The sequence below is a fragment of the Pinus tabuliformis genome, chromosome J (genome assembly GCF_031772625.1).
Source record: "Pinus tabuliformis cultivar Carrire ecotype Pingquan chromosome J, CPIR1, whole genome shotgun sequence".
NCBI classification, from domain to species: domain Eukaryota; kingdom Viridiplantae; phylum Streptophyta; class Pinopsida; order Pinales; family Pinaceae; genus Pinus; species Pinus tabuliformis.
In genome coordinates this window covers 1,250,087,348-1,250,099,813 of record NC_142295.1, presented here as the reverse complement: position 1 = coordinate 1,250,099,813, position 12,466 = coordinate 1,250,087,348, and the positions used below count along the sequence as shown (strand labels likewise).

At 35.7% G+C, this 12,466-nt stretch overlaps 1 protein-coding gene across 1 annotated transcript; it reads right to left on the bottom strand.

Moving 5' to 3' along the window:
* Positions 1 to 8,901: 8,901 nt before the first annotated feature.
* On the bottom strand, positions 8,902 to 10,943 carry LOC149231741 (uncharacterized). Its single transcript, XM_089376363.1, has one exon. The coding sequence runs from the start codon at positions 10,769 to 10,771 to the stop codon at positions 9,047 to 9,049; it is 1,725 nt and encodes a 574-aa protein (XP_089232489.1). The 5' UTR covers positions 10,772 to 10,943; the 3' UTR covers positions 8,902 to 9,046.
* Positions 10,944 to 12,466: the final 1,523 nt, after the last annotated feature.

Below are 12,466 nucleotides of genomic sequence, written 5' to 3'. Positions count from 1 at the left end.
AATTATTTCTTCTAAGGACTTTATTCTGTTATCTTTGGCTTGAGAGGAGGCCTTCTCCAAGTGTAGTTGAGCAGTAGTGTTATCCAAAGAATTCTGCAACCTTTGGGCCATCATTGCCTTACCAGTCAAGGTTGAATAAATCATTTCTCCAGTTTGTTTATGCAACTCAATCTGATCCAAAGGATGAATATCCTTTGCCATGACTTCAAAATTTTTTCTGAGATAATCTGTTGCTAATTTAGGCTGCTACACCTTTGGCTTGAAATAGCTCATTATCATTTTGCCTTCTTTGATGTCATAGGCTGACATCAATCTCTGTTGATTTGTGGGAGCCATCTTCAAATATTGGTTATAAACTTGAAGCCTCAATGGATCATTCCTGGCCTTTATTTCTATAAATGTTTTCTTGATATCTGAGGCATCTGTCCTTGGTGGCCTGAAAGAAGATATCTCTGCACTTTGTTGTCTTTCTAGCTCCTGCCTCTGTGAGCTAGTGGATGTTCCTCCTACTAGAAAAGTTTGCTGGCTCTCTACTCTTTCTTCCCTCTGACTATCTATAGTTTCTTCAGCAAATTCCTCCTCTGAAAGGGGATTTAGTCTTTGTCTTTTTGTTCCAGGCTGTCCTAAAGGTTCACTGGCAGGGGTAGTTGTTTCCCTGTCTCTCTTTTTGTTTCTTTCCTCATTTAGAGGAGTTTGCAGAATTGGAGGCTCTCCCATATTGGTCTGAGTGGGAGGAGTATGTATTTGAGCCTGTTCTTTGAAAATTTCAGGCTACTTAGACATTGTAGACTGTTCTGTGGTTTGAAAGCTAGTCTCTAATTCTTTGCCCTTTAATGTTTCTGTAGCTGGTGTGCTTGTTTCCTATGAAGGTTGTTGAGAGGTTCCAGCACTGGAGGCACCAATTCCTGATATTTGAGATAACTCAAATGGTACCTGCCCAAAAGAATCCAGGTCAAGTGTTTTCTCAAGATCTCTCATAACATTCTCAATATTGACCTATTCACTATCATGTTCTACTAGGGTCCCTTCCCTCCATTCATCCATATTTGCAAATTGTTCAATCTCTGGAATCCTATGGTGAATGTATGGTGACAACCTGTTTTTCATTCTCCTATCACAGATGAAACTATTAGGGTCATATGGCCTCCAACCAAAACTTTTGTGCAACTTAAGATGATCTTCTAGAATTTTCTCTGCTTCTTTCCATGCTTCCCTATCATTGCAGACAAAAGGGCCTAATTGATTTTTTATTCTGAGTTGAGCTTTCTTTTTGGCTTTGTAAAAATGAACCATGTCTGTATGTATCATTTGTCTGAAATACTCCAATGCAAACAGTCTCATTGGAACGTATTTGGGTAACTTGAAAGGGCAGAGCTCACATCCATATATTCAGATCTCTGTATGGTTCTTGTATAGGTACCAATCACCTACTCTGTATTGCTTGGAGGGCTGTCAGATATTCTTGATGTCACCACTGATTCTAGGAGGGGAAACTCCTGTCAATAGATTGGTTGCAAGATGAACAAATTGGTCAATGAACTCATTGTATGAGTAAGGGGACTCATAGGATGCATGGAAGATGGGACTCCAAAAGGTAACAGACCTTGGATTGCCTTTATTGTCAAGTTTCCTCACAGGGAAAGGGAAGTTCTCTGACTGATAATACAACATAAGATGATAAATGAAAGTGGTGTATTTAAAGACTCCTTCATTGTCCAGTCTCAGGAATTGGTCATGAATTTTGTCAGCAATATAGGAGGCATAAGCATATTTAACAGCAGGGGGCTGTCTAGGAGTAAAAATTGACAACAACACTAAGGTTACATCATCAATATACTCACTAGAATTGAATCCCATGATTAAGGCTATCATATCAACAATGTGTTTTCCTATGTCCGTGAAGAAAGTCTGCAGATAAGGAGGTGGGCCTTTAGGTTGATGTTTAGGCTCCATGAACATCTGACAGATGCGAGTCAGTTCTGACTAAGACAATTAGGTAGATTTCTCAAGTAAGTATCCCATAGAAAGAGGAGTGAGAGCTTGTCCAGGGGAGAATTGCAACATTTCATTAATGGATGAAGGTGTTATGGGAAAAAGGACTGTTTGACTTGGGGACAAAGCAGCTCTGAGGTTAGGGTCATAGTTTTCCTGGCATTGATGAATCAGATCAAGGAAAACATGGACTGAGGGGAGAAAATACCTGGGAAGGTTTTATTCCCATAGTCCCAGGATATTTGAGCCATTTAGGTATTGGTTTCTGACTTGGCAAAAAACTTTCAAATGGTTTATGTCACTGAATAAGTCCCTTATCTAAAAATCTTTATCTGCAAGAGGTAGATAGTCCAAGTCTTTATGAGGGGCATTCATGGGTGCAACAGACAGAGCCACAGGGGTTTCCATTTCTAGTTCTTGTGGATTCAGAAAGGAATTTGGGTTTTTGGTGCGAAATGGGCAAACTAACTGATCTGGGAACTTATATTGGAAAAATAAAGACTGAATTTGCAATGAATTTTGCCTTTCTCTGTGGATTTTATACTGTAAAATCAAACTTGCAGGGTTTCGGTGGAAATCGGCTAAATACCTGTATTTGAGGAATGAACAGAGTAATAACAGGTGTTGATGGTGATTAACAGGTTCTGGCTGCGTTGGCTGCAATTTTCTCAACAAGGTGGCGTTTGGAAAGCTTGGATGGTTGACTTGAACGTTGTTTGCATGGAGCACGGGTTGCAGTACAGAATAACAGAGAAAACGACACTTTGTTGGTTTTATTAACAAAGTCAAAGGTGGCAGGAATTTTATTATTCGGGCGGATGATGTAGCGGGAAAGGACATTTTGTCGCATGCAAAGGGCGATAAGTGGTATGGTATCGCACCACTTTTGGAGATGGGTGGGTTTCGGCCGGGAGCCAGCGCTCCCATAAGTTTTGCGACGCGTGGTAGGGTATTGTGCAAAAACCACTTTGTGATCGCTGGCTAACGCGTTGTCACAAAGTCGTGAGTGATATTGTTAAGGACCGTTGGATGATGGAGGCGCAATCAGACAGCTGATGAGAGGCGCGATACGATGGGGTTTAATATGTGCGGGCCCAACCCAATTAAAAACTATTTAATCGTATTGAGAGTGATATCACTAGTTGGGGAGGGCTCTTAATTAACCATTAGGGTTAATTAATCCCTATTAATGGAGCGGGGGGGATTAGGCTCTTAATGAATTACAAATTAATTCATTAATCCTTTTTTAAACATGTTTATGGTTATAACTAACCAGGGGCGAGGTATATAACAATTTGGGGATTTTAATATATTTAAATAATATGGGAAAAGGTAATACTTGTGCGGGATTTATATAATACAAAAGTTAATAGTTAATATGACCATGTAAATGTAAAAAGTGCTAAGTAAAACATTAGAATGAGTATTTAACTTAGGCTTGAGTGAAAAAGGGGTTTTTATGTGATATTGTTTATTTTTCCTAAGTAAAATGGGATTTTACTTAGGAAAAGACTTATGAGAGTGAATGAATGATGATTTTAAATACTTAGGCTTTTAAATTATTGGGCTGAGGGTCCGGTCCCTCCAGAAGTCAGAGAAATGCTCTGAGCCCCTCTAATTTTCAAAGACCTTAGTACTTAGGGGGAATTAGTGAAATCTTTAGGGAAAAATGAGAAGGGGAGTTAATTATTTGACCTTGTCTTGGTTGAAATGCATCATGCTTGAAATGCATCAAGTGTAATGTCTGTCTTGCACTTGTGATGAAAGTGAAAATTAACACATTTAGAAACATTATCTATCACATGTAATTCTGCAACATCACCTACCTACCCTACCTACTTTAACCTGACATTTTTTTCTCCTTTATTAAGGTGCACTTGGACTGGCAAACCCTTATCACACTTTTTTTCTTTTACATGTAGAAATCTATCTAAGTCTAGCCTTATTACATCCAAGGGCTTAGATTACACTGTTGAGCTCCTTTCATTCACTCTACCTATCTACTTATCTTCCAAGATTAAACAGTTTGGTCAGATTTTATTCTCTATCTCTAAAACATAAGAATTGAAAATATGAACTAGTCAAGCTTAAGTTGTTTGATTGTTCATCAATTGTGGCATAAATTACAAGTTGCACACAATTTGTTTATTACATATGAGTAAAAGGTAGTGGCATTTAGACTTGCACACTTTCCTTGGTCTTTCTTTTGGTGGGGTTCATTTTCTTTCACTTTTTTGACCATTTTATTCTTTTCACCTTTTGATTTTTTTTTAGGGTATATCCTCTTTACATTTTTTAATTTTATTTTTTGACAATATGGAAAACCTTTGCAACAAGTAAATGTATGAACATATTACATAGCCCATCAAATCAATCATGAAATATGACACCTATTGGTATAGGAGCATAACACTTTCCACCCTCTCTGTCCTCCTCCAACTCTCTCTCTCTCTCTACCCTCCAGTTTTGTCACTATCTCCCTCCATCTCTTCCCCTCTCCCTCTCTACCCTTCACTTTGCTTTTTGTCATCGCTTGGATCCTTAGATAAGATGGATCTATGTTGGTTGTTACTAATACTATTTGTATTATATATATTTCACATCTTTAAATATAAAAGTATTCTCATTTTTAATTTTATTAAAGCCTTAATTTAATTTCTAAGGGAATATTTTTAGTAGTCACAAGAATAGAAAGTTTATATATTTTTCAAAACTAATTATAACCTTTTTCATATTAGCTTCAATTAAAAAAATGTTATAAAATTAAATTAAATTAAAATATTTTTAATGTGAAATAAGTTATGGTTTTTGGGCATGTGGTATTGATAAGCCATGCTATTTGCCCGTGCTATTATAACAAAGCCTATTCACAAGTTCATAATATCAATGTCAAAATGAGGGTGAATATCCATGATTAAGAATCTTGTCATAGCATTATAAAATATTTTGATTGTGAAATAAGTTATGTTTTTTGGGCATGTGGTATTGGCCCACGATATTGTAACAAAGCCTATTTACAAGTTAATAATACCCATTGTTAAGAAGATTTTCATATAGTTATAAAATATTTTGATTGTGAAATAAGTTATGTTTTTTGGTCATGTGGTAGTGATAAGCCATGGTATTGTCCCATGGTATTGTAACAAAGCCTAATTTTTACAAGTTAATAATATCCACTGTATAGTGGGGGTGAATATCCATGGTTAAGAATCTTGTCATATTGTTATTAAATATTTTGATTGTGAAATAAGTTATGGTTTTTGGGCATTCAGTATTAATAAGCCAAGGTTTTTGCCATGGTATTGGCTCATGGTATTGTAACAAAGCCTAATATTCACATGTTAATAACAAAACCAAAATATAAAAAATTGAATTTTATTATTTTTATTTCTTTAACTTTTTATTATTAATTGAGCCAACATTTAAATGTTTGCACTCATCCCCAGTCACTTTTAACTTTTTTTATTTTATTATTTAACTAAGCTTTTACATACTTACATTACGCCAATACATCTACTCTATATTGGGTTGTAGTGTGCTTCAAGGTGCAATGAGAATATTCCTTCCCTACATCAGGTCGCACTAGTCCAAGGCTTTTCCCATATAAATGGGGAGGCAGAAGAAAACATAAGGTGAGAGGCTTGCATGGATTAGATCACAATAACCATACTTTAACAAGTGAATTTAGTTGAGGCATAATGACAATTTGATCCTTGGTTAACACATATTAAGCAATAATTGTTACTCTTGCTCAAATGAGATAATTTAAGGCTTCCCAAAAGTCCAATGCAAATAATACATTGAGGTCCAAATCTTGGCCTAAATCCTTTTCAAGAGTTAGTCTAGCAAGGCCTTCAAGCTACAACTATATTTTAAGACCATTTGATTATGATTCTACAAATATGTAACAACTCTTTATTACTACCAAGGAGGTCTAATAAATTATATACCATTCATAGCAATAAAAAAACCCAAAGTTGACCTATACAGGTTAACTTTTCATTAATGATCATTCACGAGTGAAAATTATATTATCTTATCTTCAAAGTTTATCTAAAGACTTGAAACACTTCACCTTCCTCATAAATCCAAGGATTCAATTAAGACAACAAATACGGTTTGAAGGAAAGGAGCCTTAAGCTCAACTCCCGCATAGGAGAATTTCATATAATTAAGGAAGTAACAAGTACAACATTTTAGGATTACATGACACATAGCCATTACTAGGGATAATTTTAAGGATGGAAAATTATCTTGAAGTTTAAAACAATGGCGATTCTCACTAATTCCTAATATGCAAACTATAAAATATTTATTGATGTATTTGTAAAATTATTCAAATTTATAATGATTTTATATATACTCTCTATATAATGTTGGCGAATTTTAGGGTAAAATAATTTTATATTTTAAAATTTGGGTGAATCATTTTTATAAAAAAATTTAAATTTGGTGAATCTTTTTTTTTTTGAAAAATCATGGAAAATTAGCCCACTTGCGAATATTAACCCCTAAAATTTTCCATAGGCATTACATCATATATACAAACTCGTGCCCACAAACCAAAATATTTTAGCAAGCATACACATACGAACCTTGGTATATAGAGACACTCATCTTCAAAATAAAGATTCTCTTGAGCACTAATAACTAGTCTCATAACAAGAAATATATTATAGACATATTTTTATTTCTAATTTACAAATTTGGGAATGACCCTTTTCCACCTAGCCATAGGCTTAATTGCATCACTATGCTCTATAGTTGGCCACCCCTTAGCTAGGCCATGATATCATAAGGAGAAACTATCAACATTCAGAAGTTTGGAATGGGTTAAGGAAATTGTCATTCACAGTTGCAAGAACATCAAAGAACTTCTCTACTTGTTAAGCTTGAGGCCTCCACAAATTTCATATGCCTCTTACTTGGCTTGCCTAGTAATATGGAAATTCCTTCATTGCTCCACAATCTCTTGATGATTTCCTTACCCATTACTTATCATACATGCCCAATATGCATCAATTTATGACTCTCGTTGCATAGTGAAGTTGTAGAGCTCCCTGGTGAATATGTGACAATCAAATTTTATTTTTAAAGAGCCTAAAATAAACCAATATTGTTCCAATTCATGACTGGCTCTTTTCTAAGCACTCATGCACCTCTACTCTCTCCTTGTATTGTTGAATGTTCCCTACGGATGCTTGCTCCACACATTTTTTTCCCATTTTCACACCATTTGTGAGTTAACCCTCAAATTTTGAGATGGGTATTTGCCAAATTTCTTATTGAATTTTGAAGGTCCTTCACAAACATCACTCAACTCCCATAAATATGGCAGGTGTTTGCTTTAGCTATTCAATACTTCAGTTATGGGTTGGTGGGAAAAATAAAACTACAAATTTGAATTCAAATTTCAGTATAGATCTTTTGGATGAGGTTTTTTTAGCAATAATAAGCGTGGTTCATTTTTCATAAATCCTTCATAGACATGATTAATTCCCCATAAACCTTTCATAGCCATGGCTAATTTCCCATAAACTCTTCAGTAGTTCTTACTCATGGTATCATTTTCTCATAAATCCTTTACTAGTTCTTACTCATGGTATCATTTTCTCATAAACCCTTCACTAGTTCCCACTCATAATATCATAATTTATATTGGTACTAACAGTCGTAATAAACTGCTTTACCTTCTTAATTGATAAAAAATATTTATATTCATTATTTTGAATGGTTCAATTTAATTTGTTACAACAACAACATAATAAATTAATTACAATAATCTGTATTATTATATTTTGATTATAATTTAAAATAAATTACATGTGAAGTAAACCAATATCTCATTAGCATAAATTCCACCATTAATAAAAACATAAAAAGAAAACATGAAACCTGGGATAAGAAGACCAAAGTACCCCTCAACATGAATAAACTCTAACACGAAATTGTGCCTATTCAAATATTAACGTGGGAAAGTGACCTAACATATATATAGAGAACCACCATTATATATATATAGAGAACCACCATTATATATATATATATATATAAAATGAAAGAGAATCTAATGTTTGCTGTCCAGATCTTCTAAGCTCCGAGTCATATGTATTAAATAATAAATTGTACATCCAGGGTTGGTTAAAATCTATATGCATCACCATAAAACAATAATGCAAGCTTTGCTGAAGCAGTGTAAAAGCATGGAAACAATATTATATAGTGCAAGCTTGATTCAAGATTCGTAAGACGCTGAAGTGGTGGGAAAGTAACATCACAAGTTGACGCTAACATACCTCGAAGCAAGATACCAAAATGGATAATACCGGCGCTGTGTCGTGGCATACCGCTCACCTTCTACCAAAAAAACCGCGATTAGTTGGACTGTACAGACATATGGGTTAAAATATATTATTGAATTCTGAGTGGGGTTGCCTACACAAATTAATAATCGTAAAATTAGAGTCGGGGTTGTCTAAAGTAATAATATTGAGTTATGGTCATAATCAAATACATTTACAACGGTGACCTATATCAGTTATCAAAATTTGATAATATCTGAGAAAAAGGGTCGAACTTGAGTGGTTTCAGTTACGTTGCATGATGCAGGCACACAGTTACTTGTGCATTGGTAGTTGACAGATCAAAGTAGTGGTGCAAGTTCAAGCATAAGTATGTACAGTGGTGGATTTGTAAAAGGGTAATAAATAAATATACAGTTTGTTAATGGGTATTAAATCAGTGGAGTTGTATATGTTTATCGGAGTTGTATCTATTTTATTGTTGAATAATTGGATTGTCAAAATTTAACTACAGGGATATATAATATTTGTATTGGCAGTAGCAATTCAACTATGAACATATATCACCCTTGTTCATTTGAAGTTCATTGACAAGTTACTGTGAACATATACAGCTCTCGCTCATTTAATACCCATTAACAAATTATTTATTTTCAATGCTATAAAACATACATAAGAATCAATTAATTACAGAACACTGTTTTCTTAATTACAGAACACTGTTTTTTCTTAATCACAGACCCCTGTTTTGGCTACAATTGCAACCAAGACCCTGCTCTAACTGAGAATTCTGATTCACATCCTCTGCCACATGCAATTTTCTTTCCTGTTTTATTCTCTGATTCATCAACCTTACTTAAATGGGTATGACTATTGTACAGCAACAGCCCCTGTTTCGGGTAGCTGCCCATCAACCAAGACTGCAAGTAAGGAGAGCTGCAGGTTTGGGCATCGGAGGAAACTCCATGACAATCCACTGCATTACTACCCAAATTATTGAGGTTTTCAGCATCACAATCATCATCAACAGGGGCGGGCAAGTTCAGGTCCAACAGCCCCGCTCTTGCAGGCATTGCCTGCTCCATAGGGTTCTCCTTGTTGCTAGAAGTAGTACTAACAGAATCTGATGCTCCGGCACTACCCCAGTGACATCTCTTGTGACCACCCAAAGCCTGGCCTGAAGCAAAAATCCTGTGACAGATTGAGCATTCATGGACCCTTGGAGTCTTCTTCTCTGAAGTGGCAGCAGCTTCATTTATGGTCGTTTCATCCCTCGCTTTCACACAAGAATCCTTAGTCTTCTCCTTTGGAGAAGGCTTGTGGAAATTACCAGGCAGCTGAGAGTCTGGTCCATGAATGACCTCCTCATCGGTAATCTCTTCCTCTAGGCTCTCGTTCTCCTCCTCTCTCTGAGAAAAAAGGCCCTTGACCTTACTGTGGCTAGCCCTGTGGCCTCCTAGAGCATGATGGGAATGAAAAAACTTATTGCAAGTGGTGCATTTGTACCTGGCCTTCTTAACCTCCTCCTCATCATCATCATAAACACCAGCATCTCTATCAATTTTCTTAGATGTGGGCTTCTTTCTGATGCATTCCAGAAGCTGGGAACCAGACTTAGATGTGGGCTTCTTTCTGATGCATTCCAGAAGCTGGGAACCAGACTTGGGAAGCTTGAGGTCACCCGAACCAGGCTCTTCAGCCCCTGTTCGGAATTGTGGGTTTTGAGCAGTGTTTACTCCACTTGCAAGCATTACGAGACACATTGCCATGTCCTTTTCTTCAGTATTTGTATCCGAATCAAATTGTTCATGGGGATTAGGTTGGATTGCATACCTGGGTCTCTTGGATCTCTTTCCCTTGATACACTTATCAAACCTGCTTGAGTTCCCACATGGATGATCCATCTCAGTCTGAGCATCACTTTCACTTTCTTTGTCCTCGTCGGTTTGGGTCTCCTGTTGTCGTGATTCTTCAAGATGGGCATCGCTGCTATCTTCATGGGTTTCATAGTGGTACTTCATGTGACCAAACAGGCTTTCCCAGGAGCTGAATTCTTTCGCACAGAGGTCACAATTTATAGAAGAATCGATGGATTTGGAATCGATTCCTTCACCCAATAGAAATGAGTAGTCCTGATCTGCAAACCGCCAACTGCGCTTGGGATTCCTTCGCAGAGCATACATTGGATTACTCCCATTGCTATCCAATCCCTCTTCATCCTTCTCCCTTTCCTCCATCGATTTGTGATCCGAAGCTCTGGGTCTCTTGCTCTTCCCAAATTCAGTTTCAATGAGTGCGTCTGCAGCGATGGAGGCGGAGGCAGGAGCGTGGGCTCTCATATGACCGCCAAGAGCTCTTCCTGAGACAAACCTCTTGCTGCAAATCTTGCAGAAGTGGCTCAACTGGGGCTCTCCTTCTTGTTTCCTGAACACCTCCATAGCTTGGGAGCTGGGATACAATATATCCACTGTAGTCATGCTGTAAATTCTACACCACCGTCACCACTAAGCTTCCTTTCCACACAATATAAATAAAAAGACCATTGAACTGATAATTCATGCAATTCACACGCTAGCATGCTTAGCTTCTCCAAGCAAAGCACGGATTCAATCTAAATTTAAAATTAAAAAAGAAAAAAAAAGCCTGTGGGCCACGATTTAACTGCGTACGAGACAAGGCTTCTGGATTGGATTGAATTGATTTGAGTGGTCAAATTCGAGTAGAGGAACTTGCAGATGAACGAATCGCAACCAAACAAAGAAAAAAAATGATCTAAATCGACAGTGAAGGGGAGTGGAAGTCTGGTTGCTTCCGATTTTTCTTTGATTTATCTATGGACTGACTATGAGGTAAACATCATGAGATTTTTTTCTTCTTCTTTGGGGAGTATAGAAATTGGGATAGGGATTTAAAACTAAAACTCCTGGATGAATATTAAATATTATGTAATAATTCAATCCTATTTTATTTAAATAAAAATAAAAATAATTTAATATTTAATAAAAAATAATAAAAATAAACCATAAAAATAAAAATTATTTTAATATTTAATAAAAAATAATAAAAAAAAAACAATTATTAAGTAGTTAATATTTAACTTCTAACACACTCTCAACGGAATCATGTGTAACTGGATCACTGACATGGCATCCCCTGCCCTGTCAACAGAATCCGCTGTAACGGAATCCCCTGCCCTCGTTACTCGCCAGGAGTACCTCTGCTTGATAGACAGCGCTCATGCGGGTCCCACATTGAACAATGAAATAATTGTTTTTTTTTCCAAGCCGGAAAAGTCTACGAAATTCAAAAAAAGACACCACTTTGCCTTGCGGATCTCGGATTCATTGAATACTGCGGTCTTCCACGTAGCTGTTGGTCGGTCAAGGAATCCAGAGCAAGTCATGAATAAGTTTTGGTTTTTGATGCTGAAATCAATTTGTGGTGAAATTTTGATTTGTGTTATTTAAATTAGTTTTTTTCACTATATGGATTCAGTACAGTGAAAATTTTTAGGGCACTTCTATCGTGCAAGTTTAGCGATCAAACTTGTGATTTCAATGAATTCCTACAGGATTTTAGAGAAATTAGACCAGAAAAATCCACCAGAGAAACTTCCAAAAAATCACACTAAAAACAACTCGAAAAAATAATATGACCCAACACTAAATAACACTTTGTCCGTATACTACCAAAGTATCACAGTGATTTATAAATGAAAAATTATTCAGAATTCAGTAATGATACATTTTAATGGAATAACTTAATAATTTTTTTATTTTTAATATTTAAATTTAACACTAATAAATTTTAATGGTTTAAAATGTGTTTTTAATATATAAATAGATTCAATATTTTAAAAATATTAGAAAATTAAATTTTTACAAATAATAAAATTAAAACTTAATATTCTAAATTCTAAACACATTTACTAAATTCTAAATAAAATTAACTATAACAACAACAACAACAAAATCTCACCCATCAAAACAAATTTTGAATTTTACCAAGAAAGTTAATAGCCATCATCCTTGAAGTACCAAACTGTAATCAGCCTCTAATTCCTTTTCACTGGTTATTTTCGTTTGAACCCAATAATGTGTAATTACGGTAGGGCTTCAGTACAATTAATTTCTATTTTGTTTGGTTTTTGTGTATAATCTCTAGTGTGAAGA

What these genes read in the sequence shown, in the direction of transcription:
- LOC149231741 (XM_089376363.1), bottom strand. Translation starts at nt 10,771, where the DNA reads ATGACTACAGTGGATATATTGTATCCCAGCTCCCAAGCTATGGAGGTG.